General features: G+C 56.9%; 3 protein-coding genes across 10 annotated transcripts; 2 read left to right on the plus strand and 1 right to left on the minus strand.

Annotated features, from left to right (window-relative positions):
• The first annotated feature begins 462 nt into the window (after positions 1-462).
• On the plus strand, positions 463-9844 carry PRSS36 (serine protease 36). Its single transcript, XM_059692174.1, has 15 exons — positions 463-571; positions 851-886; positions 1085-1120; positions 1354-1516; positions 1832-2112; positions 3973-4139; positions 6152-6401; positions 6507-6636; positions 6968-7224; positions 7301-7464; positions 7836-8073; positions 8173-8314; positions 8594-8859; positions 8935-9056; positions 9323-9844. Exons 1-15 carry the CDS (start codon positions 535-537, stop codon positions 9602-9604), a joined length of 2571 nt encoding a protein of 856 aa, XP_059548157.1. The 5' UTR covers positions 463-534; the 3' UTR covers positions 9605-9844.
• Positions 9845-12219: 2375 nt separating this feature from the next.
• Positions 12220-16392, plus strand: PRSS8 (serine protease 8). 3 transcript variants are annotated; one of them, XM_059692188.1, is made up of 6 exons: positions 12220-12558; positions 12757-12780; positions 14149-14311; positions 14808-15079; positions 15164-15330; positions 15435-16392. In XM_059692188.1, exons 1-6 carry the CDS (start codon positions 12474-12476, stop codon positions 15738-15740), a joined length of 1017 nt encoding a protein of 338 aa, XP_059548171.1. In that variant the 5' UTR covers positions 12220-12473; the 3' UTR covers positions 15741-16392. The 3 variants fall into 3 exon arrangements, with proteins under 3 accessions (XP_059548171.1, XP_059548172.1, XP_059548173.1); XM_059692189.1 differs by lacking the exon at positions 12757-12780; XM_059692190.1 differs by lacking the exons at positions 12220-12558; positions 12757-12780 and adding an exon at positions 12843-13986.
• A 73-nt stretch (positions 16393-16465) lies between these two features.
• On the minus strand, positions 16466-26374 carry KAT8 (lysine acetyltransferase 8). 6 transcript variants are annotated; one of them, XM_059692180.1, is made up of 11 exons: positions 25943-26374; positions 24392-24466; positions 24138-24313; positions 20327-20380; positions 20076-20240; positions 19284-19373; positions 17649-17789; positions 17461-17554; positions 17214-17364; positions 16887-17041; positions 16466-16634 (listed from the first exon to the last, which is right to left on the minus strand). In XM_059692180.1, the coding sequence occupies exons 1-11, from the start codon at positions 26241-26243 to the stop codon at positions 16570-16572; spliced, it is 1467 nt and encodes a 488-aa protein (XP_059548163.1). In that variant the 5' UTR covers positions 26244-26374; the 3' UTR covers positions 16466-16569. The 6 variants fall into 6 exon arrangements, with proteins under 6 accessions (XP_059548163.1, XP_059548162.1, XP_059548160.1 ...); XM_059692179.1 differs by having other exon boundaries at positions 16466-16721; XM_059692177.1 differs by having other exon boundaries at positions 16466-16721; positions 16887-17086.
• Between the last annotated feature and the right edge of the window lie 1333 nt (positions 26375-27707).

Raw genomic sequence — 27707 nt, forward strand, 5'->3', positions numbered from 1 at the left:
TCCCGAGGGCTCCCTTCCCGGACCTGGCCCGCAACTTCAGTAACCAGAGCTGTGTGAGAAGAAAAGCCCAGGCCACTAGGGTGGCCACACCCCAAACAGAGGTGAGGTCTCAGGTGAGTCAAGCCAATGAGGGGCCACCTCTCCTGTCCCAAAGGCCAGTTCTCGCCTGCAGCCCTGCCTCACCAGCACTGGCCTCCCAGCCCCTGGCTGTCCTTCCGTGCCTTTGCCCACAGGGTTCTCCGCTCCTCCCTCCCGCACCCAACAGGTGTCCTGTAACTAGGACATCTGCCTCCCACCCCCGCCCTGGGCCTCCAGAGATGTGAGATGGGACAGGGCTGGGCCTTCAAGCTCCCTACTTCCCCCTTCAACCCCAGATCCTCTCAGATTCCCAGAGATGGGCTCTGGCCAGGGAGGGTGGGGCTGCTCCTGAGATCATCAGGAGTCACGGGCGACCGGCCGCCTAGACAGTGACAGAGCTGTGGCAGGGAGCAGACCGTCACCCAGCTCTGCGCCTCCAGTTGACTCAAATGTGCCATGTTCCCGCACCTGCTTCTCGCACTCGTGACCCTCGGTAACGGCAGGAGGCAGAGGATGGCTGCCAGGGGCCTGGGTCCTAGCATCTGAGGAGCTGGACAGCAGGACCCCCGAGCTCTGCCCAGCGAGTCTGGTGTCAGACGAAGGGGAGGCGGCCCTCTGGGGACCCAGGGAGTGAGGCGGCAAGAGGGAGAAACTGTGAGAGGAGGGAGCGAGGGGGCCTGGCCGCGGTGGGAGAGGGAGTAGGTGTAAAGCCAGGAGTGGGGCGGGCAGGCTGTGAGTGAGGGCTCCAGCTCCCCCTGCTTCCTCTTTCCAGCCATCGGCCCCATCCCAGGAGCTTCCCAGGATCCAGGTAAGGCCGCTGACCTGGGGAAAGTCAGGTGCAAAGGCAAAAAGAAGGGAGGGGTATGGGTGCTGGGGCAGGGGGTGCTGAAGGGCAGGGAACTGGGGAAGAGGACGGGCGGGTGGGGGTGGAGAAGGAAGCTGAGGCCTGGGCAGTGTCAGGGGCCGGAATCGCCAGTATCTTCCTCTCCTTACGTCTGACTCCCAGCTGCAAGTCCTGCTCAGGAAGAGCCTGGAGATCTGGGTGAGCGGGGGCTGGAAGCGGGAGGGTGGCCTCGGGTCTGAAAGGAGGTTGAGGCTGGCTAGGCCACGAGGGAGGTGGAGAGGACCGGAAACCTGCAGGTGCCCAGTCCTCTTTGCTCTCTGTTCAGGGCGGCAACCTGGAGTGGGGTGAGGAACGGAACTTGGTCCTAAGCTACCGGGGCCTCCGGGGTGGGGGGCAGGGACGGGATATGACCTCGCGGTACCCCGCTGCAGACTGTGGTCGCCCTGAGTCCTCTGCCAGAATCGTGGGGGGCTCAGACGCGCAGCCGGGCCGCTGGCCGTGGCAGGTGAGCCTGCACCACAGCGGGGTGCACATCTGCGGCGGCTCCCTCATCGCCCCCTCCTGGGTCCTCTCCGCCGCTCACTGTTTCGTGTGGTGAGTATTCACCCCTGTCCAGCTCCCCTCCTTCAAAAGCCAAACTGCTTGAGCCCGTGTGCACAGCTAATTTGGAGATTAGCTGCGCCCCGCCTCCCTTCCCCCGCCCCACCCCGGAGCTAGGTGCCCTGCGGGGTGCCCTGGCTCTGAGTGTGCTGATGCTGCTAACTGTCCAAGTCAGAATTACGTCGTCCCCATGCCCAACCCACCACCTGCAGTCTCTCCCCCGCTTCCATCGCCCCAGCCAGCGCGGGTGCCTGCTTTTCCCACCCCCATGGGGCCGACCTAACCCCTCCCGCCTCGGCTTTGGCGCAGGAACGGGAGCTTGGAGCCCGCGGCCGAGTGGTCGGTGCTGCTGGGCGTGCACTCGCAGGACGAGCCCCCGGACGCCGCGCACGTGCGTGCAGTGGCGGCCATCCTGGTGCCGGACAACTACAGCGACGTGGAGCTGGGCGCCGACCTGGCCCTGCTGCGCCTGGCCGCGCCCGCCAGGCTGGGCCCCGCCGTGCGCCCCGTCTGCCTGCCCCGCGCCTCGCACCGCTTCGCGCACGGCACGGCCTGCTGGGCCACCGGCTGGGGGAGCGTGCAGGAGGCGGGTGAGTGCGGCGGCTGGCGGGCGGGACCCCGCGGGCGTGTCCGAGACGCTGGGCCTCCCGGGTGGGCGGATCTGCGCCTAGGAAGTGGGTGGTGAGGGGCGGGCCCTCGGGAGGGAGGGCCGCGGGGCGGGGTTGCAAGGCACAGGTAGGCAGTCCATCTTTCTTTTATAAAACATATTTTTTGAGCACCTCCTGGTGCCTGGCACTGTGTTAGGCACTTGAAATAGGCTAATGAACATAAGCAAAAAGTCCTGCCTCCTCACTTTACATTCTAGTCACTAAGTGGGTAGACATATGCTTTTTCAGCTAAATAAGCAAACACTGACGTTAGAAGGTAAATCCTCATCCAGAAAGTTATCTTTCCGTGGTAGCGAGGCCCCCACCACCATTCCACATCTGTGGTCAGACCTGCGCCCTGCCGAGGCCTCCGGAGCGGGGCGCGGGGAGGAGCTGCCACGGCCGCTGCTTGCAGGGGCCCCATCGGGGCAGGAGGTGGCAGGAAGGGCCCATCTGAGCAGGAGGAAGTCTGGGTGCGTGGACCCGGCCATCCTGACAACGCGCACCCCGAGCAGGAGATTTCTGGGGAGGTTTTGTGCCGTCAGGGCATCAGCTGGCATCACAGGCACGTGGGGCGATATGGAGGCCATGCTGGAAATCCAGGTGAGGCATCGTAGATGGAGAAGGGCCAGGCTGCCAGGCTGGAGTGCAGTGGGCAGAGGCGGCAGAGGCTGCAAAAGCTGGTGGGGCTGACCTGGATGGCGCGACTCAGTGGCTGAGCCGACCTATGAACCAGGAAGGAAGTCATGATTCAAATGTAGGTCAGGGCACATACCCAGATTTCCGGCTTGATCCCCAGTAGGGGGCGTGCAGGACGCAGCTGATCAGTGATTCTCTCCCACTACTTTCCTCTCTGAAATAAATAAAAAAATATATATTTTTAAAAGTGGTGGGGCTGGGCCATGAAGGTCTTAAGGTCAGACTGAGGGCCAGAGCACCCCTCCAGCTCCAGGGGTCCCCGGGACAATCCCTAAACTTCCCTGGCTGACCCTTAAGTACAGCTCAGCCATCAGCTCACGGCCTGGGATGCTAGATGGGGAGGGAAGGAGCTCGGTCCACACCCTCACCCACTTTTGCTGGATCCTGAGACATTATCTCCACCGAAAGCAGGTTCCCCTGCGGAAAGGACGGAGCCCTCAGGGTTACACAGTGGGGGCCATTGGCTGTCCTTGGTAAGATCGGAGCGGAACTCTAGAAACATTTCTCTGGCAGCAACAAGTGAAGGGCGGTCGGGAAACAGGTCAGCGAGGAGACCAGGCCAATCAGCCAGGCCCAAGCTTATGCCTCCTGAACTGGGGAAGTGGCAGTAAAGATGCCCAGAGGTCACAAATGATGGGTTTTCTGGACCTGAGAACTTACTGAGAAGGGGAAGTTGAGACAGGGTCAGGGATGGCACCCTGATTCTGTGCTTGGCAACTTGGTACAGGACCGCATCTAGTGTATATGGCATCTTTGTTGAAAAGGGTATGTTCTCAGGACTGACACAGCCCATGTCAGGGCCCAGAGCTTCGCGGTTTTAGCCCTCACATCCATCCTCTGTTGGCTGGGCACCTTTGTGCAGTACGAAACCATCCATGGCAGCTCTCGCGGGTGATGGGGTCACTCTGAGGTGAGGGTTTAGGAAGAAGGATGGAGAGGAGCAGGAGACGATGACTGGTTTTGGATGTGGTGGGCTGAAATACTGAGCATCTGATAGAGAGGTCCAGGAGGCAGCTGGGGGTGGGGGGGGGGCAGAGTTGAGCCCTGGGGAGCAGGGGATTCCACACCTGCCTCACAGCATTTGCTCTCTCGTTCTGCCCGCAGACCCCCTGCCTCTCCCCTGGGTGCTGCAAGAAGTGGAGCTAAAGCTGCTGGGAGAAGCTGCCTGTCAGTGTCTCTACAGCCGGCCTGGCCCCTTCAACCTCACTCTGCAGCTCTTGCCAGGCATGCTGTGTGCTGGCTACCCAGAGGGCCGCAAGGACACCTGCCAGGTGAGGGCAGGTCCCTGCATCTGCCTGGCAAGTAACCACTAGGAAGCAGTGTGAGAAGCAGACAAGTGCCACCTCTCTGAGCCTTATCTGCAAAAAGAGGGCAAGATGCCAATAGGTGGGATTGATGTGAACATTATAACTAGACAGAACTTGGGGCTCAACGGGGGGCACTGTTGTTTATGGCAGTACGTGCCGTGGTTATGCGCCAGACTCTGGAGTGAGTCTGCCTGGTTGGAAGCAGGGCAGCACCACCTATTCGCTGTGTAACTTTGGCCAAGTGATTTAAATATCTTTTTATTGATTTCAGAGAGGAAGGGAGAGGGAGAGAGAAACATCAATGATAAGAGAGAATCATTGATTGGCTGCCTCCTGCACACCCCTCCACTGGGGACCCAACCTGAAACGCAGGCATGTGTCCTGACCAGGAATGGAACTGTGACCTCCTGGCTCATAGGTTGACGTTCAACCACTGAGACACACCCGTCGGGCACCTTGACCAAGTTATTTAACCTCACGTCCAGACTTTCTTATCTGGAAGACAGAGATGATAGTGTTTCCTACCTCATAGGGCGGTTAGGATGATTACATTAATTTGTACATGTAAGAGCACTTAGAACAGTATGTGATCCTTAATAAGAGCTCAATAAGTATCAGCTACTAACATTATTATAATCCCACTTCCCAGCTCTCACTGGGTGCTTGACGGGGCCATTCCTGAGATGAGGATGTAGAAGAACAGAGCATGGCACCTTTTAGTATATACTCAATCAGTAGTTAGCTTTAAAAATGAATTAATCCATCCCAGAAGGGAATTTTTCAGATCACCTTCTGAAGGCCAAAATATAGTAATATGATAACTATTTTCCCCACAGACCTTTCTCAAATCACACCCGTTTTTAGGGTACTCAGCTTGGGTGGTGGCAATGGGGATTCAAGCTAGATGGTCTTCAGGGTTCCTCCCAATGATGAAGCTCTGTGACCTATGGGCATGATCCTCCGCCTTCTTGAGCAGGATTACAAACAATTCAAATCCCTCTGGACCAGCGCTGTCCAACAGAGCTTCCTATGGTGATGGAAATATTCTGTATTTGCACTGTCCAGGGTAGTGGTCACTAGCCACATTGTCCACTGAACATTTGTAAAACATCTGAAATATGATGAGTGTAACTGAGGAATTAAACCTTTAATTTTATTTTTTAATATATTTTTATTGATTTCAGAGAGGAAGGGAGAGGGAGGGATAGAAACATCAATGATGAGAAGGAATAATTGATTGGCTGCCTCCTGCACACCCCTCACTGGGGATCGAGCTTGCAACCCAGGCCTGTGCCCTGACTTGGAATTGAACCCTGACCTCCTGGCTCACAGGTCAACACTCAACCACTGAGCCATACTGGCCGAGTTTAATTTTATTAAGCGTCTACCATGCTGGACAGCACAGTTCTAGAGGATTCTGAGCCTCCTTTGTGACCCTGTTCAGGTCACAGAGATACCTGTCCTGGACTATAGAGATGTTTTAGGGACAATTCCTCTAAGCACGAAATGCCCACAACCCCTGTAGTGTCTGTTCATTGTAGTCCTTCCTCCTGTCTTCCTGCTGCTTTTAGATTTCTATTTTTAACAGCCTCCTAAACGCTGGCACCTCTGATTCACGTTAACAATTGGGTGATCTTAGAAACCCAAAACAGCATTTATTTGAACTATTCATTGAACACAAATCATTTGGCTGTGAGTGTCTCTCTGAAGGTCTCCCTGGCATGGCCTTAGTGCATTCGTTTGGCGCTCTTGGCTTGGCCGTTCCTCATCAGCCTTTCTGCGCTTAGAGTCGTAGGGAATACAGGAGCTGACGCAGCCAAGACACCACCTAGCGGTCCTAGCCCCAGTCTCCTAAGAGAAGGTGGCTGTTTGCTGGTCCAAGAAGAAGAGGTGTAGAACCTTTGGAAGGTGGCCCAGTATACACTGGTGGGTCCCTGGGCCGATCCCCTGACGCGGAGTCATCTATCTATCATCAGGGAGACTCGGGGGGACCCCTGGTCTGTGAGGAACAAGGGCGGTGGTTCCTGGCGGGAATCACCAGCTTTGGCTTTGGCTGTGCACGAAGGAACCGCCCTGGAGTCTTCACTGCGGTGGCTCCCTACGAGGCATGGATCCGGGAAAAGGTGATGGGCCCAGAGCCTGGGCCGGCCTTTCCCCCGCAGTCCCGGGGGCCCCAATCCGGCCCCCAGGAGCCCATGGATGAGAACTGCACCATCGCCCTGCCAGGTGAGGGGGTAGGACCCCTGGAGGTCCACTGAAAAGGGGAGATTTGAGTTGGGTGGGAAGTGCTGGGGGTCCAGAGGCCCACTGACCCAGGCCTCCCACCCGCAGAGTGTGGGAAGGCCCCGCGGCCAGGGGCCTGGCCCTGGGAGGCTCAGGTGATGGTGCCGGGATACAGACCCTGCCATGGGGCGCTGGTGTCGGAAAGCTGGGTCTTGGCACCTGCCAGCTGCTTTCTGGAGTGAGTGAAAACCCGCCATTCCCGCCCCTCCCCGCACCGGCCTGAGACATACCTAGCGCCTGTCCTGAGTGGGGGCTGGGGGAAACCTCAGTCTGCAGTGCGGGAGGGGCTTCTCCTTGGCAGGTGGAGGATCCAACTCACAAAGTGGGGTCCTGGTCTATCGGCAGCGAGTAGAGGGGTTAGTATAAGTTCGATCCGGGATGTGGAGTCCGAGTGCACAGTGTTCAGGCGGGCGATACAAAATCCTAGCCATGGAGCCAGGTCAGGGGTGAGAGGCTTCGCGCGCCGTGTGCGGAATCCAGCCCACGTCCCCAGTCTCCCCATCCCGCAGCCCCAGCAGCTCGGACCGCCCGCCCCGCGACCTGCACAGCTGGCGCGTGCTGCTGCCCTCGCGGCCGCACGCGGAGCAGGTGGCGCGCCTCGTGCCGCACCGGAACGCTTCCCGGGACGACGCGGCGGACCTGGCGCTGCTGCAGCTGCGCGCGCCCGTGAACCTGAGCGCCGCCCCGCGGCCGGTGTGCCTGCCTCGCCCAGAACACTATTTCCTGCCCGGGAGCCGCTGCCGCCTGGCTCGCTGGGGCCGCGGCGGTGAGCAGGGGCGCATGGTGCGGGGGCGCCAGGCCCTGCTGCGCCGCGCGCGGACTCCTTCCCTTTTCTCTCCCAGGGCCGGCGCCCGGCCCGAATGTGCTGCTTGAGGCGGAGCTGTTGGGCGGCTGGTGGTGTCACTGCTTGTACGGCCGCCAGGGGGCGACAGTGCCGCCGCCGGGAGACCTCCCGCACGCGCTCTGCCCCGCCTACCAGGAGGAGGAGGAGGCCGGCCGCTGCTGGGTTAGCGGCGGGGGCGGGGCCTGCGTGTCTGATTGGGACTCGGAGAGGCGGGGGGCGGGGCGGAGGTGAGGGGCGGAGCCTGAGAAAGACTGGGAAGGAGGCGGAGCGCGCCCCGGGGACCGGGTAAGGCGGGGCCAGCCGCGCCGGGGGCGCTTGGGGAGAGTCCTGAGGCGAGCTCCGGGCTCCGTCGGGCTTTCTCGCTACCCCTGGATCTAAAGGAATCCTAAAGTGTCGACTGACTACAGATTATTACGGAGCCTGGCCTGGAGGAAAGCCCTTTGATACCCTCTCATCAGCTCTCTCGTACGCGCACACGCACACACACGCGCGCGCGCACCCAGCGGTTGGTAACGCACACTCTCTTGCTGCAGAACGACTCCAGTTGGAGCCTTTTGTGCCGGGAGGAGGGGACCTGGTTCCTGGCTGGAATCAGAGACTCCTCCAGTGGCTGCCTGCGCCCCAGAGCCTTCTACCCTCTTCAGACCCACGGCCCATGGATCAGCCATGTGACTCGGGGGGCCTACCTCGAGGAACAGCTGACCTGGGACTGGGGCCCCGAGGGGGAGGAGACTGAGACGCACACTTGTCCTCCCCACACAGAACATGGTGGTGAGGAGGCCTTTGGGGCTTGGGGGGGCTTAGATCCATGGCAGAGGCTTCACGGGTCAGCTGTGAGACCTCCGCTGAGGCGTCACCTCCTCTCCCTAGCCTGTGGCCTGCGGCGAGAGCCGGCCCCGGCCGGGCTCCTGTGGCCCTGGCTGGCAGAGGTGCATGTGGCTGGCGGTCGCGTCTGCGCGGGGATCCTCGTGGCCCCCGGCTGGGTCCTGGCAGCCACTCACTGTGTCCTCAGGTGGGTCTCACCCACTCCTGGGCGATGGGAAAATTGGGCGAGGGCCAAGGATTCTTGCAGTTGTGGGGTAGTCCCCCTTGAGGGCTCTTAGAGCACAGGGCAGCTTCTGTGAAGGGTTTTGAGACAGGAGAGAGATTTAGGAGGAGCAATGATAAAGGAGTTAGTGGAATAACTCGGGAGATCCATTCCACCCTTTCCCCTGGGCTGGGAAAGACTTTACCAGGAGGGGGATGCGGGTGGAGGGCGGGCAGGAGGTAACCATGGGCCTTGTTCCAACAGGCCAGGCTCTACAACAGTGCCTTACATTGAAGTGTACCTGGGCCGGACCGGGGCCAGCCCCCTCCCACAGGGCCACCAGGTGTCCCGGTCGGTCATCAGCATCCGCCTGCCCCGGCACCTGGGACTTCGGCCCCCTCTGGCCCTCCTAGAGCTGAGCTCCCGGGTGGAGCCCTCCCCTTCAGCCTTGTCTATCTGCCTTCACACAGGGGGTGTCCCCCTGGGAAGCAGCTGCTGGGTGCTGGGCTGGAAGGACCCCCAGGACCGAGGTGAGAGCCCTGGGTCCCGGGGGTGAGAAGTGACTAGAGGCCAGCATCCCTGGGACAACCTTCTTTCCTCTCTAGTCCCTGTGGCTGCTGCTGTCTCCATCTTGACACCACGACTCTGTCACTGCCTCCATGAGGGTATTCTGCCCCCCGGGACTCTCTGTGTCCTGTATGCAGAGGGGCAGGAAGACAGGTGTGAGGTACAGGGGCCTGGGTGTCCTGGTCCAGGGAGGGGTCAGGCAGGGCTGGGCAGCTAGACCCTGGGGAGAGAGCAGGGTTAAAACTCTTGGGAGCTTGTCCTGAAATGGGTAGAAGTAGTGTTTCCTGGTTGGACCTTGGAGAGCGACCAGGGCTCTGGATGCCTAAGGATGGAGACCAGCAGAACTTTGGGCTGGGCCCTAGGAGAAGGTGCAGGGGACCGGGAGGAAGGGGAAGAGACCCTTTGGCCTTGGCTTTCACTCCGCAGGTGACCTCCGCACCTCCGCTCCTGTGCCAGAGTGAGGGAGGCTCCTGGGTCCTTGTGGGCATGGCTGTTAGAGGGAGCCGGGAGCTGTTTGCCACCATTGGCCCTGAAGAGGCCTGGATCTCCCAGGTAGTGGGAGAGGCTCATTTCTTGCCCCCCAGTGGCTCCCCCTACTGGCCCCCTGAAGGCAGCTACCTCTGTCCTCCGGACATGGCTGGGGCCTCAGGCTCCCCCCCTGCTGCTCTGTTCCTGCTGCTACTACTGACCCCCCTGATTCAGGGCTGAGGGGTCTGGCTCCCCAGACCACCTCCCCTCCTCCTCCCCACCCCCTCCAGCCCTCTACTTCCTTCCCAGTGGGGTTGGAATGTGACTTAACCGGCTTTCAGTCCCTTCGCCAGAACCTCCAGAGCTCCCCACCCACCCAGACTGCAATGGCTTCAGATAATTGGGCCTCAGTGCCGGGATATTTTGTGTCCTGGAATCCTTGGGGACGGCATGAGCCGGCAATAAAGGTGTAAACAAAGACACGTGGCCCTGTGGCATTGCTGAGGGCAGGTGGGGGGCTAGAGGGAAGCCAAAGGACCCCTCCCTCTTGAGCTTCCGTGAGTCAGGTCTTGGGCTCCCAGGAAATGTGTCCCGCATAACGTGGCAGCTGTCCCTCATTCCTGCCCCAGGGTGGGGGAGGTTGGGCGGCCAGCTGGGTGTGTGTCACCTCCCCAAAGGAATCAGCATCCCCAACACCTGCTGGACACCTCAGCCCTAGCTCTGACCCTGCTGCCCCTCCCCCCAGAGTAAGAAGGACTCAGGGTGAGGGTCACAGAAGGAAGGGTCCAGGAGTCTGGGAGTCCCGGGTCTGTCTACAATATCCTATACCCACAGAGAGCCACCCCCATCGACACACCCTGATGAATGATCTCCCCAAATAGACGCCTCCAGTGTCCCCAGGACCCCCATGCCCTTCAAGGGTCCACAGCTGTCACATCCGGCCCAGTGCTCTCGGGGTTTGAGGCCCATCACTATCCCTGTATATACATCCCTCCACCTCACCCACCACTTCTTGGTTCACCTCCCTGCATTAATGCAGGCACGTTCCCTGCTAACTACTAAGTCATGGCACAGCTAGGGTCTGAGGGATAAACCCTCGAAGTGCTCCCTATATAGTGGGGACACACATGGACACCCCTGGCTGGGGATCAGGAAAGGGCCATAGAGGTGATGTTTGAGCACAGAAAAAAAGCAAATGGGGACCTGGGGAAGGGACGTGCTTGCGGTGGAAGCCAGAGGATGAAGGTAGCAGAGGGGTCACCTCTGGGGCTGGAGTCAAATCTCTGGTTGAGTAGGTAGAGGATGGGGGAGGGGACACCTAAAGGGCAGCTGGAGGTTCTCCTTGGGGGTCTGAGGAGACGGGCAGAGGTCCAAAGGCCAGGCTGATCTTTAGCTGCCAGGTCCCAGATAGAATATTCCCTTGAATCTCCATAGGGACATACAGCCCCCCTCGCTCCCCATACTCAGTCAGTCATCCATATGCCATTCCCCACAAACATTTTTTAAAATATATTTTTTTATTGATTTCAGAGAGGAAGGAAGAGGGAGATAGAAATATCAATGATGAGAGAGAATCATTGATGAGCTGCCTCCTGCACGCCCCACACTGAGGATTGAGCCCGCAACCCAGGCATGTGCCCTTGACAGGAAACAAACCTAGGACCCTTCAGTCCGCAGGCTGACGTGACGCTCTATCCACTGAGCCAGACCAGCTAGAGATCCCCACAAACATTTAATATACCCCATTTAATATCTACCCAAATACACCCACAATGCCTAATGTCTTGCCCCTCCCCAGCTTAGACCCTTCAGTCAGCCTAGGTCCTCTCATCACTCCAGGAATTCATCACTCCTGCCCTCAAGGGCCTGAAGTCTTGGCTTACAGGTCCAGACACCTAGCCTATGGAAGGCAGGTGGGGAAGTGGGGCCCTGTTTCTCTGAACTTTGAAGCCAACACGCATTTGCAATCGCCCAGACTCCTACACTCACAGAGGAAGTGCCCACCCCCTGACCAGTCACCTGACCAGTCACGGGGTCTTCTTTGCCTGAGCCTGTGCCTCCTGCACCCTCCTCCGCCTGCAGATGCTTCACCTGAGCCACTCTGCCCCACCTTTGCCTTGTGAACACTCTTCCCTAACCTCTCTGGGTCTCAGTTCTGAAGGCACTTCCTTGAGGAGCCCTTCTTGATGCCAGCCTATGTCAAGCTCCTGGAAACGGCTCCCCGATCCCCCATTCTCCCTTCTGTGCCACGGTTGCTAGTTTGAAATTATTCTATAATTGCTTGTGATGATTTGTGTCCTCTGTCATCCCTACTTCAGAGTGAGTTCAGGGAAGGCAGGGACGGTGTCTGTTTTGTCTCCTGTGCCTGGAACAGAGTAGGCACTCAGTAAATATTTGTGAGATGATTGGCACAGCCAGACACGCTCACCACACACAGATGAGGCTGCCGGCTCGACAGAAGGGCCTGGACCGGCCCTAGCCTGTGGCAAACCCAGGTTCTTAGGCTCAGAGACGGGGCCTAAGAAGGGAAGGGGGTAGGAGCGCCTCTGGCCCCCGGACAACAGGGCTGAGCCAAGCCCCGGGAGGCATAACTGGTTCGGGAGACCTGACAGACCTGGGCCAACAGCACTGTGGCCCTCCAGGGAGCTGGGCCATTGGACATTCCAGTTTCCATCCCTGCCTGGGGCTGCTCTCCGGGGGATCCGTCGCCCCCAAGCACGCAGGCTTCCGCGCAGGCACACACTCACCTGGGGGTCTGGGCGATAGGGACGTCAGGCGGGAAGCGGGCAGAGCCGAGCCGGGAGGGCGGGGCCAGGGGAGGGGCGGGCAGGTAGGCGCTTTTCTCCCAGGAGCTGCCACCTGCGGCTTTCTGCGCAGCCAGGCAGTGCTGGAGACGTGTCCTCTCGGAGGGCTGGATTGCCGTCGTCTCCTCGGTGCCCGCGCCCTGCCTTTGGAGCCAGCCTGGGACACCTGCTCCGACCTTCCCCGCGCGGATTCCAGCAGCTCTTCCTTCCCTTTGGGCCCGACGCCTGAATCTTGCCTTCGAATCCAGCCCTAGGTCCCTTCCCTTGGGTGTCTGGTGGCTCCCCAGGGGCCCTCACCCCGGGTCATGGCCCAGAGGGCAGGCCTGGGGCCTAGGCGGCTGGAGGCCGCTGCCATTCTGCTTTTGCTTGGATTATTCCGGTCCGGGCTGGGTGAGTTGAACGGGCAGAGGGCATGGGGAGGGGTTATCCTGGCTCAAGAGCCCCCGCGCCCTAGCTCTTGGCTTCTCTCTCTCCCTCCGCTTGGACTTCCTGGGGGGATGGGCAGCTCTCCTGACAAGTGGCAGGTGCTCAGAAGTCTGGGAACCCGCGTCTTTCCGCTCACCCCTCCCTCGTTTTCTTGCCTTCCAGGAGCCGAGGGGGCCGGGCCCGAAGGTGAGGCTTGGCGGAGGAGGGGGTGGGAGGGGTGGGGGTGGGGAAGAGGAAGAGGAAGAAGAGGGCACAGACTCAGATTCCCATGGCGTGTTTAATGAGTGCCTGACCTCTCTGCCAGGCTGTCTCACGCACCGTAATGTCTTAAGTCCCACCATAGCTCTGTGAGACGGGGATGGTAGCCCGAGTTCTACAGATACAGAAACCGAAGTGCGGAGCAGTGATGTGCCCGAAGGCGCACAGCCAGTGAGTGGCACGGCCTGTCAGAGCGGGAGTTGTTTTGAGGGAAACAAGCCAAAGGTCTCCTTCCTTCGAAGGCAGGTCACCAGACTCTGAGTCCCGCCTTCCCCACTTACTGCTGTGTGCTTGGCGCACCGCTCACCTCTGAGATGACGCTGGCGGAGTTTGTCTCCTGGGGCTGCGTGAGCAGGCCTGAAGATAAAGGAAGCGAAAGCCCCTTCAGGCCTCACGTTGTTTAAAGCTCCTAAGTAGCAGCCATTGTCATTATTACGAGAGGAGGGGCCTGGCTGGGCAGTTTTCTCTGCTCCTGGGAAGGTGACTTTGTGAAGGGCAGTTGGGTCCTGTTCCAAACTGCTGGCCTCAGTGAGGGCAGGGTGGCCTCCAGGCGGTGGGAGCCCAGTGTTCTGTTCCTTTGTTCAGTAGCCGCATCCACAGCTCCATCTTTGTGCCCAGCCCCGCGCGGTCACTGGGCCGCGGGGAGTGCCGGGCTGTGCGGTGACGGGGCAGTATCAGGGAAGCACAGCCCGGGAGCTCTGTGCACTGCCTGACTCAGGCAGCAGGTCAGGGCAGGCCAAGGAGGGGCTGCCATAGGCAAATGGAAATTTGCCGAGCCAAGTAGGGCTGAGGAAAGGAATTCTAGGTAGTGACCTAGAAGAGCGAAGTTCCATAGGTGAAGAAGTGCTTCCAAGTCTATGACAGGAAGTGTCCAGGTGGATGGCACTGCCGTGGGAGGTCTGGGATATATCTTAGGGGCAGTGTGAAACCAGGGAAGGATTTAAGGGGGTGTCACCTGGCCAGATTTCTCGTTTATAAAGGTCTTCAGACTTATAAGGGCTGGACTGGATAGGAGGCAAAGTCCTGGAAGGAAGGAAGGAAGGAAGGAAGGAAGGAAGGAAGGAAGGAAGGAAGGAAGCTGTTAAGAGACCTGAATGAGGGAATGGGTCAAGGTGGCAAAACTGACCGTGCCTGGTAAGCAGTGAGTGGGGACGAAAGGGTGGCCGGCTTCTGTGAACTCACTTCCCAGGCTCCAAACCAGATCTCCTGGGCTTCATTGGGAGTGGCAGGGCTAAGAACAAGGTATGGGGGACCCAGAAGGGCCTGACCCCCTCCCCTTCCTCCCTCCCTGGGCAGCCTCTTGCGGTGTGGCCTCCCAAGCACGCATCACAGGTGGTAACAGTGCAACCCCTGGCCAGTGGCCCTGGCAGGTCAGCATCCTCTTTGATGGCATTCACGTGTGTGGCGGTTCTCTCGTGTCTGAGCAGTGGGTACTGTCGGCTGCCCACTGCTTTCCAAGGTACCAACTGGGTTGGGGCAAGGTGGGGATGCCAAAGGTAGCCTGGAGGTCAAAGTTCAGGGATCAGTTTAGATAAGAGGTTGGGGTTCTTGGATTGGGTCTAGGGCAGGGGTGGGCAAACTTTTTGACTTGAGGGCCACAATGGGTTCTTAAACTGGACCGGAGGGCCGGAACAAAAGCATGGATGGAGTGTCTGTGTGAATATAAATTCAAAGTAAACATCATTACATAAAAGGGTACGGTCTTTTTTTTTTTTTTTTTTAGTTTTATTCATTTTAAGCGGGCCGTAGTTTGCCCATGGCTGGTCTAGGGTTATCAATAAAATCTGAAAGATAAGTCAGGAATGAAGGTCAGAGGTCACAAGTCACAAGATAAAACTAGGGCACAGTTTGGGATGCAAAAAGTCCTTTGCTGGGATCAGAATCTGGGGCTGGATGCCACAGGGATCAAGGAGCCAGGTCTCCTGGGTCCCAGCCTTTGTCCTCCCTGTTTCCAGGGAGCACCACAAGGATGACTACGAAGTAAAGCTAGGGGCCCACCAGCTGGACTCCTACACCCCTGCGGCCGAGGTTCGCACCGTGGAAAAGGTCATTTCCCACCCCAGCTACCGCCATGAGGGCTCCCAGGGGGACATCGCACTCCTCCGTCTCAGCAGCCCCATCACCTTCTCCCGCTACATCCGGCCCATCTGCCTCCCTGCAGCCAACGCCTCCTTCCCCAACGGCCTCCAATGCACTGTCACTGGATGGGGCCACGTGGCCCCCTCAGGTGAGGTGGGCACTGATGTCTAGAGGCAGGAGGGAGCCTGACTCAGGGTCGGAGGCCCTGGCTAAGCGTCTTTTGCCCCCACAGTGAGCCTCCAGGCCCCCAGGATACTACAGCAACTTGAGGTGCCACTGATCAGTCGGGAGACATGTGACTGCTTGTACAACATCAATGCCAAGCCTAATGAGCCCCACTCTATCCAGCAGGACATGGTGTGTGCTGGCTATGTAGAGGGGGGCAAGGATGCCTGCCAGGTAAATGCAAGGGGACAAATGAATCTGGGGAAATGAGGGCTGGCATGGGTGACTCGAGGCCTGGGGCCTGGTCCTGACAGCTGTTGTATGGCTTTTCTCCTCAGGGTGATTCTGGGGGCCCACTCTCCTGCCCTGCTGGGGGCCTCTGGTACCTGGCAGGCATTGTGAGCTGGGGTGATGCCTGTGGGGCCCCCAACAGGCCTGGCGTGTACACGCTGACCTCCAGCTATGCCTCCTGGATTCACCACCATGTAGCGGAGCTCCAGCCTCAGGTGGTCCCCTCGCTCCAGGAGTCCCGGCCAGACATCCACCTCTGCAGAAGCCACGTGGCCTTCAGCTCTGCTCCAGGCCGGGGTTTGTTGGGGCTCACCCTTTTGCTATCACTAGCCCTGATCCTGGGCCTCCTCTAGCCATGGTGGGAGCACTGAGCTACTCATCCAGGGGTTGACCCTGTTTCTAGAACTGCCCTATTGTACACAAGGACAGACGCCTGTTCCCAGGAATGGGCCTGGCCCCTCCTTGACACTGGGCCTGAGGCTCTCGTCACTCCTTCCTCCCAGGACCCTGTAAGAGCTCAGGGCACCATCATGATCTTTAAGCCCCCACTCCTGGGTTTGTTCTTTGGGACTTTAACCCAGAGCCAGTTTTACTGCCTGTGCTACTGGCTAGAGCCTCTGGCCACCTGCTGTCCACAAGCCTATTGGTTGGGCTCCTATGGAGCTCCCAAGGAGCCTTAGGAAATGGGCCCTGGCTCGTATGTTTCTGGAAGACTGGGCAGCTGCCCAACTGACTGCTGCTGAAGGGCTGGCTCCCGTGCCCGACACGCTCTGCCTGATGAGCCCCATCACTTTGCCCTCCTGTTGTCTTCTGGGTTGGAGGTGCCTCTGAGCAGCATGTTTCCAAGGACAAAAAAGGCCCCAATCTTGCCCCATTGGCTGCCAAGCCCCCACTGCGCCCTGATTTCTGGACTCCGGAGGACTGAGCCCCCACCGGAACTGGGCTCGAGCTTGGATCTGGCAGAGGGTAGAAGGAGCAAGAAGGAATAAAATGTTTTGAGCATAACTGGCTGTGTGTGTGACATGCCATGAAGAACATCAGCTCTTGGCCTTTTCTTCCCGCCTCCAAAGTCCAGAGCCACCGGCAGAACTTACTTTATTTTAAAAAACGATGAAAGAGGCTGTACATATTTACAGGCTGGGGGAGAGGAGCCACAGGTCTAGCAGCAGGGGCACAGGCCACTCACTTCTTGGAGAGTTTGACTTGCTTGTGCTTGGGGGGTGCCCACTTGAGACAAACAGAGTCCACTGTGGGGAGAAGAGACACGAGAGGCAGGGCTGGGCCTCTGGGCCTCGGCCAGGTTTCGCCAGGTGAGAACAAGGGCAGACTTGATCCTGGGGAGGGGGCAGGGAAGCCCAGGCATGAGTAGCCTGCCCCAGGCTGTGGTCCTGGAAGCTGGTCAGACTGGTTTAGGATCATGCGACAGCAAAAGGAGCTATGGCTCCCAGTTGTCCTTACACCTACCCCCTACCACACACACGCAGGCACCCCCCACCTACCTGTTATGGGTGGTTTCTTATACTGAGCACTTTTGAGGTGCTCCTCGACTAGCTTGGGTGTGACACAGATGACATGCTGGCCTTTCCAGTACTTGACCATGTTGAGGGACTGTAAGGTGCTGATGATGTCATTCTGCGTGATGCTGGTCATCTGGCTGCAGAAAGGGATTGGAGCAGATGCTGGGAGGTCCCTGTGGGGTCTGGCTGGGACAGCAAGAGGGGACAAGGAGACAGGATCACGGCCAATCTTAGGAGAACCCTTCCCTGCTGGAGAACTCCAGGAAGCCTCCCTCATGAGATGACAGGCCCGGGGCCCAGGGCCCTCACCTCAGGTCCTTGATGGACAGCGTGCCGCGGAAGTCTCGCAGAATCTCCAGCAGGACCCACGACCAGTAGCTGCGGTAGCTGAGCTTGCCCAGGTCGGACAGTGGCTTCTCAGGGGAGCCTACGGTGCTCTCCAGCTTGGATAGCTCGTAGCCTGGCAGGGGGAGACAGAAGGTCCTGAAAACCCACCCACCCTAGTACTCACCTCCGCCACCGGGGCCCCTTGCTGGACAGAGCGGGAGCCACTCACTGAAAGCAATGAGGAACTTTCCGTAGCCGCGGCGCTGGTAGGGAGGCAGGGTCAGGATGCAGGCCACATTGTTTCCATCTGGAGACTCCTTCTCCTGCAGGGGCGAGGTCAGGACTCTGGGGGAGCTCGGCCCCTGCTCCAGTTCATACTCACTGCCCTCCCTCAACCTCGGCTTCCCGACCCAGTACCTTTGAGAAGTAGCCGACGATGTGGGCCCCCTGCCTGTCCACCTCAGTCAAGATATAAAAGACGAAGGGCTCCACGTCGAAGTACAATGTTTTGTGGTCCAGGAAAAGCTTGGCCAGAAGACACAGGTTCTGACAGTAAATCTGAGGGGTAGGAGGGGCAGAAGACTCAGGAAGCAAGTACAATGAGCCCATTGAGGCCTGGACAGGAGCTGCCACCCTGCTCTGCAAATGCCAGGCTCCACAGAACAGCCCGTGCCAGGCCGGTGGGAAGTGCCCACTCACCAGAACAGTAGCACACGATTTCCGCAGGTAAGAGGGCATACGCAGTTCAGGCCCGTGTTATTCAAGGCTATGTCCCCAGCACCGAGCACAAGGCTAAGCATGAAGCCAAGTGCTTGTTAAATATTTGCTGAGTGGAGGGCCTCGAGCCTGACTCCGCAGCCTGCAGTCTGCCCGCTTGGCGGTGCTCTTCTCTGAGCCTCACCTGCTGCAGGCCCAGACACCCACCCCGCCGGAGACCACCATCAGGAGGAACAATGGGACCTTCAGGTTGGCTTCATGGCACAGATCAAGGGTCCCTCTGGTGTATGACACCTTTTATATCCACTCTCATTTGACCCAACAACTGTGTAAGCCCAGCGTGGCTAGTCCCATTTACTTAAAAGAAAACTGAGGCTCTGGGAGGGGAAGTGCTTGCCTGAGACCTCAAAGCTGGCAGAGGGTAGAGCCAACAGGGATGCCCATGTCTCCTATGGAGCCCTTTCTGCCACTCCCCCTGTTGCTGCTCAAGGCAGAGCAGCGGGCAAGGCTCAGTGTGGCTATTCCTTCCCGAAGCAATTATCACAAGGCTGACCGAGCCACCACCGTCACCCGTAATAACTAAGGCCCATTACTAAGCACCTACTTGGTGCCAAGTACCGTGCTAAGTATGTGCCATTGCTATCTCAGTTATTCCACCAACAGCCCTATTAGGTAAATATGGTCATGACTCCCGTCGTACAGATGAGGAAACAGGAACAAACAATGTTAAGTAATTTGTCTAAGGTCAGATAGGAAGTGACGGGGTCATCTGAAGCCAGGAGCCACTCAAAGTTTGTCTTCATTAACTGCCCTTCCACGGGAAATGGGACATTTGGTGCAACCTTCCCAGACTGATCGGGCAAAGGCCAGGTTCTCAACAGGAAAGCAGAGCCCAACGCCCCACCCTGCCCCATTCAAGTCCGTTCACCAGGAACAAGGAACTGGGCCAGCAGAGCCACAGAGCTCTGGGCAGGAACCCTTCCACAAAGCAGGTCCCTCCTGGGGAAACCAAACACCTTTTCTTCAGGCAGAAAGAGAAAGCCTTCTAGAGACAGCCTCAGGCACGACAATCTTCACGTCAAACCTCAACCACCCCATCAGCAGAGAAGTCCTTAGGGAGAGAAGGAGCACCAGTCCCCAAGGCTGGCACGGCAGGCCCACATGTTGACCAAGCACCGGCCACCGGCCAAGTGCCAGGCCGCGTGTGACCCTCAGGCCTCTTCCTGGTGGAGCTGCTCACCCTAAGGCTGGCCTCTGTCCTGATGACAGAGAAGGCTGTCCAGCGGTGCCAGTGCTCCCACCTCCCACACCCAGCACCGTGACCACCCAGCTCACCTTGTGGTCTTTGCCATCCACCTCGTACACAGAGATGTTGCTCTTGCGGTAGATCTCCTTTCCTGGGGGCTGCCGCCACTGACACTGGCCCTGGGGTTGGATGGGAAGAGGGAGGCTTGAGACCCCGAGGTTTCCTGCCAGGTGCCCTTCATTCTGCCCCATGTGGCTTGCAGCCGATCTCTGCTTCTCGGTTTCCCTATATGTAGATCCTGAGCGCAACACTTCACCCACATCCAGTAATTCACCCACCTGAGACCGAGCCTAAGGCACACAGGGGCTATGAACTGGCTTGAGCAACACACAGCTGGATGGCTTGAGTCCAGGTCGGCCTGGCTCTAGAGTCCTCTGGAGGACCCTGATCCCTGGCAATGGTGTTTCCTAAACTGCATACATTTGCCTCAGATTCCACTCTTTGGGAAACATGCCGCTGCATGAATGATGAGATGACCCCCCTGGCAGCCTGCATGTACCAACACCTCCCATCTGTCACACCTCCCAGTCCCATCGCTTGGGGGCTGTGCTTCTGCTTTTGCACTGAAGAACCTGGCACTGAGCTGGCTTTGATACACATGTGCAGAAGGGCAAGGGATCCAAGGAAGGTGTAAGGGCAGGGATTACTGGCCCCATTCCACAGAAGAGGAAACTGAGGTCTGGGGAGGGGCAAGTTGGCCTAAGTCACTCCAGCAAAGACACAGCCAGGCAGGAATCGGGTCTCTCCACCCACGGGCAGCTTTTCCCTGTCCTCTGCTCTGAACTGGTGGCTCTCCCAGCGCCACGGTGTCAGCGCCTCACCAGGTGGAAGCGGTAGCTCTTCTCATACTTCATGTACTTGAGGCAGTACTCGCAGAGCCAGAGCTTGGGCTGCTTCCCATAGTCTTCGGGGAACGGCGAGAAGTACCAGGCATCGATTTCGTAGTTCCCGATGTGGATCTTGTCCACATACTTCACCTTGGTGATCTATGGAGGGCAGTGGATGGCTCGGTTAGAGCAAGGAGAGCAGGGGAGAGGGGGAGCCCGCAGTCAGGACCCCTGCCCCTGCTTACCGCCTCGTGTTCTTTCTCCAAAGCTGCTGTTGTAGGGTCCATCTCTGCATAGGTCTGGGCAAGGAAAGAGCAGTGAACAGAGATGAATAGAAGGGAATCTCAGGCTGTCCCTCCCCTATCCCAGAACCCAGTGCTTCCCTCCTGTCTTCAGATCTCACATCCTGAACGACAATAACCATACGAATAGCTAACACGTTCTACCCGGTTCTGAAGCTGGCTTGTCCACACTCCTCTCCCACTGCACACCCACCCATATATCGCAGCTGTCCCTGAGTTGAGACCTTTGGCCAGATGAACAGGGCTAGGACCAGGAGCCCTGGGTAGTCCTGCGGCTGGTAAGAGCTTCAGCTTTGCAGTGGGATCAGTCCAGCTCAGCCAGAGTTGTGAGAGATGAAATAATGATCTTGTCTTCCATGCTCACAGCAGGAATTGTTGCTGACTCCCCAGTGTGCCCGGACCTCTTTCCTGAACACCTGAGGAGCTGCCTGCCCATGGGACTGCTCACAGAGGTCCCTCCCTCAGGCGTATCAGACCCCAAGTGTCCAGAAGGGAACTCATTCTTTCCTCCATGTAAACCTGTTCCCCTCCTGAATCTCCCATCTCACTGGGAGCATCAACCTCAGTCCAAATGCCTGAGACCAACAGGAGGCCTAGCTTAAGACTCCTCCCTGTCTCAGCCTGGCATTCAATTAACAGCCAAGTCCTGCCAACTCTACTGCTTTGAGATCTCTGGAATTGGTCCCTCTCCGGCATTCTCCTCTCTCCTGTGCCACGTAGCCACTGCCACCATCTCAGATCTGGACAACTGACTAGGGCTCCTTAGATCCCCAGCCTCAGCCTCTTCAAATCTGCACCGCTATCAACACTTCTTTTTCCAGCCGTTGTGCCTTTGCACATATAAAGTTCCTTCCACCTCGAATGCCCTTCTTTATCCTATTGCTGCCAGAAAATGCTTACTCAACCTAGCAGAGAGGGTGAGCCAGGTGACACATGATAAGGCAGAACTCTGTGAGCTATCACGTGTAATTACGTTTACCGTGCTCTTTCCTGTCCCTCGAGGCCCAGCATCCTTCCCATCCCCTCCAGGTGGCCGGACTGGATGCTCCCGATGCAGACTATACCCTGTCCTTTCCAAGTCAGGAACACAGAGATCTACAACAATAACCTCTAACTGCCCCACTTGGCTCCCCTATTTTCCAAGTTCTTGGAAAGCAGGGACTGAGAGTCATGTCACACTCACAGCACATCCTGTTCCTAGGCCAGACTCTGTAGGAGGAACCAAGTTCAGCCAGAAAATGGAGTGGGTACGCACGGCCTATGACCTATACCAGAGTAGACAGCAGCCTTGCCCTGCAGGTGAGAAGGGAGAAAAGGAGCCAACGTCTTCCTCAGAAGGCCCTTCCACAAAGCACTCGGAGGGTCTGGCCTCACACCTACAGCACTCACTCCTGTTTCAGAGAGAAGTAAACAGGCAGGGAGAGGTGAGGTCACTTGCCCAGGGGATGAACTAGCTGCCATTATTCCAAGTGCCAAGCACTCCACAGGCATGATTTCATTTAGTCCTCACAATAAGCCTGAGACACGAGTGCTCATTATCCGCACTGCACAGAAGAGGAAACTGAGGCACAAAGAGGTGAGGTCACTTGCCCGTCACAGAAAAGGTACTCGGCACAGTTGGGCATAGGCCCCTGGTCCAACTCCCGAGTCTAATCCCTGCAAAGATGGGAGAAGAAAGATTTCCTCATTTTCTTCCTCAAATGTCTCCTGAAAATATGTTTCCCAGCTCTCACAAAGCACAACCTTCTTCTGCAAATCATTAAAGAGCTACAAAAACACTGCTTTTCTCAAGTGCTGCAATTTACTCAGAATTCAACATTAACTAGGTTCTGAAGAATCTTGCTGCCTGTGAACTCGATGATTATCCATTCTTTGATTTTATCACCTGGCCCACTGGCATCGCCTGGCTGAGTGCCAGTGTAGAGGTGCATCAGAGACTTAACTGGCCAGCGCAAATTGGTTGAGGAACTGAGAACCTCAGGCCTGTGCTGTTCAATAGGGTAGCCACTACCCACAAGTGGCTACTTCAGTTGAAATTCTTTAAATGAAATTTAATTCTTAGTACACAAAACACATTTCAAGTTCCCAATAGCCACATGTGGTTACTCTATTGGACAGTACAGATACAAAACTTTTCCATTTATCACAGGAAGTTCAATTGGACAGTGCTGCCTTAGACCTTGAGGGGTCATTTTAGTTCAGGGTATTTCAATTTTTATTTAATTTTTATCACAAACCACAGTAGGAAGTGCAGTTATTGCTGTAAATAAGTTGATGTTTATGCATACACATACATGTATTTGTATTGAAATAAAAGCTTCTCAAAATAATACTTACCTTTAATAAAGTGCAATGCGCTCTGATATATTCTTTTATCCTATTTCTTTCTTCCATTTTTAAAAAATGTAAATGCTGGTCACAACCCACTGAACTAACGTGGTAATCTACTAACAGTTGTGCCCCACAGTTAGCAAAACACTGCTGCAAAGCACACGAGCACTTAGGAGAAATCGCATTAACCAAAACTAGTGTGTGTGTCCTGAGAGCTCGATAAACCCAGTTCTCTTGCATTCCCCACGTTCCAAATCAAGAACCTGAGGCTCGGCGTGGGAGAAAAGTAACCTCCCGGGGCAGGCTGGCGTGATGAAAAGAACCCAGGTTTCGGAAACAAGCGGCCTATTTCTAGGAAGTGTCAAAGTCACGGTTAAGGATTTGTGCCCTGAAGTTGGACAGTGGCAAATCTAATTCCTGACTGGGTTCCTAAACCTATCTGTACCTCCCATATAAATGGGGATAATAATGCTTACTTCACAGGGCTGTTGTGAAACTTCAGTGAGATCATGTATTCAAACACTTAGCCTAAAACTTTGGGTCACAAGCCAATAAATGTCTGTTATTATTATTCTAACTCCAGCCCACCCTTTTACTAGCTGTGTGACCTTAGGTATGTTAGCTAACCTCTCTGAGCCTATTGCCTCATCTACAAAATATACAGGGTGGGGCAAAAGTAGGTTTACAGTGGGAAGTACATGAAACAGTTTATTCTTTTATTATTGTATTATTTTCCATACAAACAACTGTAAACATATCTTTGCCCCATCCTGTGTGTGTGTGTGTGTGTGTATAAAAGGCGAATACACAAAGTATCCCCTCCGGAGTTTGACCGGGAGACTGATCGCTCACTATGACGTGCGCTGACCACCAGGGGGCAGTGCAGAGTGAAGGAAGGCCCCAGCCAGCCAGGGAAGGAAGGCCCCCACGGCCCTGATCGCTGGCCAGGCCCAGGGACGCTACCTGTGTACAAATTTCGTGCACCTGGCCTCTAGTGTGTATACACACACACACACACCTGTGGTATTGAACTGTTAAGGAAGCGTTGATGAGTTTATACACAGAGTACTTGGCAGAGTTCTGGGCAATAGCAAGTGCCCAATATCATTCATTCTTTTCCTTCCCTTTGGACTTCAAGTTGGTTTGTCTAATGTGGAACAATAAACGATAAAATACACTGTGCAGGAAGCCTGAATTCCAGTCCCAGCTGTGCCACTTGCTAGCTGTGAGACTGTAGCCATGCCCCTGCCCTCTCGGAACCTGTTTTCTCATCTGGGAAGAGTACATGAGAAGAGATAGGGAAGTCTCCGACACACTGTAGGAGCTTAAGAAATGGGAGCTGTGCAGTTTTGGAACTGGCACCCAAAGGAGGTGGCAGAGGCAGCGGAGCCTCTGGGGCCCTGGGGGAGGGGAGAGCCCGGACCTTCTGTACATGGTTGATCTCATCATGCTTGCGCTTTTGGTTGCGAGTGATCTTGCGTTCAGGCTGCTCGGCCAGCTCGCTCAGGTACTTCTCCGAGTTCTTCTGCACGGCATCCTTCACAGTCTTGGTCAGTGCCAGCCGGTTCTTGTCTACCCATTCGTCTAGTCGCCGGTTAACTGTGAGGATGCGCCATGAGGGTGCTGTCCTCCCAGCCCTCTCCCCCCTCCCAGGCCCTGATACCCCAGGTCACTCACAGCCCACATAGTGCACATAGAATTCCTCTCGGCCCTCCTGGTCATTCACTCGAGACTGGATCACTTCAGCGGAATCTGGGAAGGAGAAAAGCTAGTGTCATCAGAAAGGCAGAGCCCGGACACTGAGAAGCTGCTTCCAGCTTCACATGGAAGCTAACCTCACCTGTCCGCATCTGCCATTCGATTCAATCGCTGCCTGTGAGGTATACCAGGTCAGGACTGTTATTCTTATTTTGCATTTGAGAAAACGGAGGCTTACCCAGGCTCAGATTTGAAAAGTGGTAAGAGCTAATACTTAACTGGGCTTACGCCTGACTCCATATGCAATGCTTGGTTTACTATATTCAGCTGGTGTTTTATTTTTAATATATTTTATTGATTTTTTACAGAGAGGAAGGTAGAGGGATAGAGAGCCAGAAACATCGATGAGAGAGAAACATCGATCAGCTGCCTCCTGCACGCCCCCCACTGGGGATGTGCCCGCAACCAAGGTACATGCCCCTGACCGGAATCGAACCCAGGACCCTTGAGTCCGCAGGCCGATGCTCTATCCACTGAGCCAAACCGGTTCTGGCCTATATTCAGCTGTTATTCAGAGGTCATGAGGGCTGGCTCTGGAGTCAGACAGACTGGGTTTATATATAATCCCAGCTCCCCATTTCTCTGCTGTATTAACTGAGCAAGTTATTTTAACTTTCTGAGCCTCATTTCTTAATCTGTAAGACAGAGATAATAGTGCTCACCTCAGAGGGTGAGTTAATGGCTCTAAAGCTTTAAGTATAGTGACTGACAACTAGCAGACCATTCAGGAAATGAGGAAGGCAACCACTGCGTGTCTGGCCCTCTGCTTTGTTGTTGCTAGATACTGAGGACACGGCAATGAATCACAAGCAGCCTGCCCTCTGTGATGGGGAGGGTACCCACAGAAAATGACAACAATGTGACACATGCGGTGGCTGAGGTATGAACGTGGCAGGCACACACAGAAGGCAATGACTCACTTTGCCTGGAGGGAGCCAGGAATAGCATCACAGGGGGATATGGTGTTAAGAGGATGAGTAGGAGCTGGGCAGGTGTGCAAGGAGAAAGGGAAGGGCATTCCAAGCAGAGGGAACAGGAGGCAAAAGGTCTTCAAAGGGTACAGTGTGCACTGGTCTGGCAATGACCTCTGCTAGGGGTGGCTAGAAGCCAGAGGACGCAAAGATGCAGGCCATTCAACGGAATGATGAAGGACGGGGAGGGGAGGAGGTCGGTTCGGAGGTCGGAGGTCCTCTCCGCTGGTGGCTCTAGGGGACAGGTGGGCCGGGAAGTCGCAGACGGGAGACCGTGAGGAAGCGAGGTTAAGAGACGGGGTCAGGCGAGGAAGCAGGGTGGGCGCTCCCTAGACACAGAACTTGGTGGTGGCCTCACCGGTGGGGTTCGGAGGAGGGCCCGAAACTCCGCGTTCCTTCCCCCGGCCCGCCCCGCCCCGCCCAGCCCTTCCGAGAACCACCCCGGCCCGCCCCGCCCCGCCCCGCCCACACCGCCCCGGGCCCGGGACTCCGCCCTCACGCCAGGTGCTGTCCGGCCGCCGGCACAGGTAAGTCTCTCCGATCTCCACGGTGACTTCCGGCTCGCCGCGCGCCGGGGTCGGCGGAGAGAGGCGGCCCGGGGACGGGGCGGCCCCCTCAACCGCCGCATTCTCCCCGGGCCCGGGCTCGCCCTCCCCCGCGACCCCTGAAGTCGCGGCCGCAACCGCTGCAGCCGCCCCCGGGGCCGCCATCGCTGGGGTGGAAATGACGCCAGATGCCCGCGCCGCGGCTCCGGGGCGGCGCGCGGCGGGGGTGGAGTCTGTGACGTGGCGGCAGCTCATTGGGCCGCTGGCGTCTCGGCCGGGACGCGCTGCCGCTCCCCGGGAGTTCCTGCCTTCCGGCTGCTGGGGTGGCTGCGCCCGGCCCGCGGAGGCCTCCGGGCGATGAGTCAGCCGGGCTTCAGAAAGGCCCTGCGCCGAGGAAGCCGCGCCGCGCCGGCTCGCAGGGGGCGCTGTTCTCGCTGTCCCCGCGGCCCGGGTTGGCTGGAGGCCTGACACCCACTCCTGCGCCGCCGCTTCCGCCTGCCTTAGGCCGCTCACCCCTTTTCGCAGATGGAAGAAACGGCCTTGCTTGTTCAGGATGGAAGCAGGATACAGGGGTGGGGGAGCTGGAGGTGTGTCCCGGGGCCGCCAATAAACCCCTCAGAATCCAGCCTTTCCAAAGAAAGGGTCAGGCCCCCCAAACCAGACGTCCCCGGAACAGAAACCAGCAGAGGCAGTGGGCATAATGGAGGTGGTGGGCTCAGCGAGAGGATTCCTGGGTTCTGACCCTCCTCCGGGTAAGTTGTGCAAGTGCTCATTCTCAGAGTGTTTAAGGATTAAACTATATATCACTGTTCAAACCATGTAACTAAATAGAGGTTAAACCATGGATTCATCTACCTCTCGTGTATAAAGTAAGTGCACTGCCCAATGCCAGGCAGGGTAGGTGCTCAATAAACATTCCTCTTGGCCCCTCTCTGAATCTTCGACTTATAATTTGGCTCTTGGACTTGGAAACAATTCTAAGAGTGGTGACATGCTCAGGGCCAGAGAATGGGACTCAGGTTACAAATCAAGAAATATCTGAGTTAGGTATTTGTGGGGGTTGGCAGTGTAAATGCTGGTAACTGGGCTTTAGGGAAATGGAGTTTGGGGGAGGGCAATGAATGCCAGGTGTCTGGCAGCATTTTAAAAAAAAGAAACAGGAGAAAGGAAATAAAACATTAAAATCGTAACATCTCTCACTCCCCCATCTTCAACATAGTTATTCTATCTACCCAGGGTTCTGGTGCCTCACTTTTGACTTCACCTGACATCTTCAATTAGGGATGCTATCCCTTTAGTTAATGATTACCATAAGCTTTGTAAATCCCTGATCAGGGTCACTCCACCAACCTCCTCACTGTTCTCCCTCCTACCCACCAACCACTAGCGGTTCTTCTAATGTGCAAGTCTGACCTTTCTCCAAAGCCTACGCAGAAGTTCCGCCCAGATGCCCTGGCGCCTCTGTTGCTTGTGTGCCAGCTACATGCTGTGTGTTTTCACACTACAGCCCCAGAGGTTCTTGTCTGACAGGCGCCCCTCTGGCTCAGGGAAGAGCTTTGCCTGAACTTGCTGAGGACTGTTCCAGGTACCTCCCGGCAGACATTAACCAGTGTCTGTGGGGCTTAGCTCTCTTGCCTCCAACTCTGGCCCTGGACTTTTACCTGCGATCACATCCTTTCCTGGCCTCCTGCTCTTCCCTTTCATGCTTCCCGACTCCCT

Source organism: Myotis daubentonii, chromosome 4 (genome assembly GCF_963259705.1).
Source record: "Myotis daubentonii chromosome 4, mMyoDau2.1, whole genome shotgun sequence".
NCBI classification, from domain to species: Eukaryota; Metazoa; Chordata; class Mammalia; order Chiroptera; family Vespertilionidae; genus Myotis; species Myotis daubentonii.

Bases quoted from the DNA above. Each gene is read 5' to 3' on its own strand.
- PRSS36 (XM_059692174.1), top strand. From the start codon at position 535: ATGTTCCCGCACCTGCTTCTCGCACTCGTGACCCTCG. The intron at 572-850 runs GTAACGGCAGGA...TCCTCTTTCCAG, and splicing joins TCTCGCACTCGTGACCCTCG to CCATCGGCCCCATCCCAGGA. The intron at 8,315-8,593 runs GTGGGTCTCACC...TTGTTCCAACAG, and splicing joins GCCACTCACTGTGTCCTCAG to GCCAGGCTCTACAACAGTGC.
- PRSS8 (XM_059692188.1), top strand. From the start codon at position 12,474: ATGGCCCAGAGGGCAGGCCTGGGGCCTAGGCGGCTGGAGGCCGCTGCC. The intron at 12,781-14,148 runs GTGAGGCTTGGC...CTCCCTGGGCAG, and splicing joins CGAGGGGGCCGGGCCCGAAG to CCTCTTGCGGTGTGGCCTCC. The intron at 15,331-15,434 runs GTAAATGCAAGG...TTTTCTCCTCAG, and splicing joins GGGGCAAGGATGCCTGCCAG to GGTGATTCTGGGGGCCCACT.
- KAT8 (XM_059692175.1), bottom strand. From the start codon at position 26,243: ATGAGCTGCCGCCACGTCACAGACTCCACCCCCGCCGCGCGCCGCCCC. The intron at 20,381-24,137 runs GTCCGGGCTCTC...TTCCTTGCCCAG, and splicing joins AGATCAACCATGTACAGAAG to ACCTATGCAGAGATGGACCC. The intron at 20,241-20,326 runs GTAAGCAGGGGC...TGCCCTCCATAG, and splicing joins TGGAGAAAGAACACGAGGCG to ATCACCAAGGTGAAGTATGT.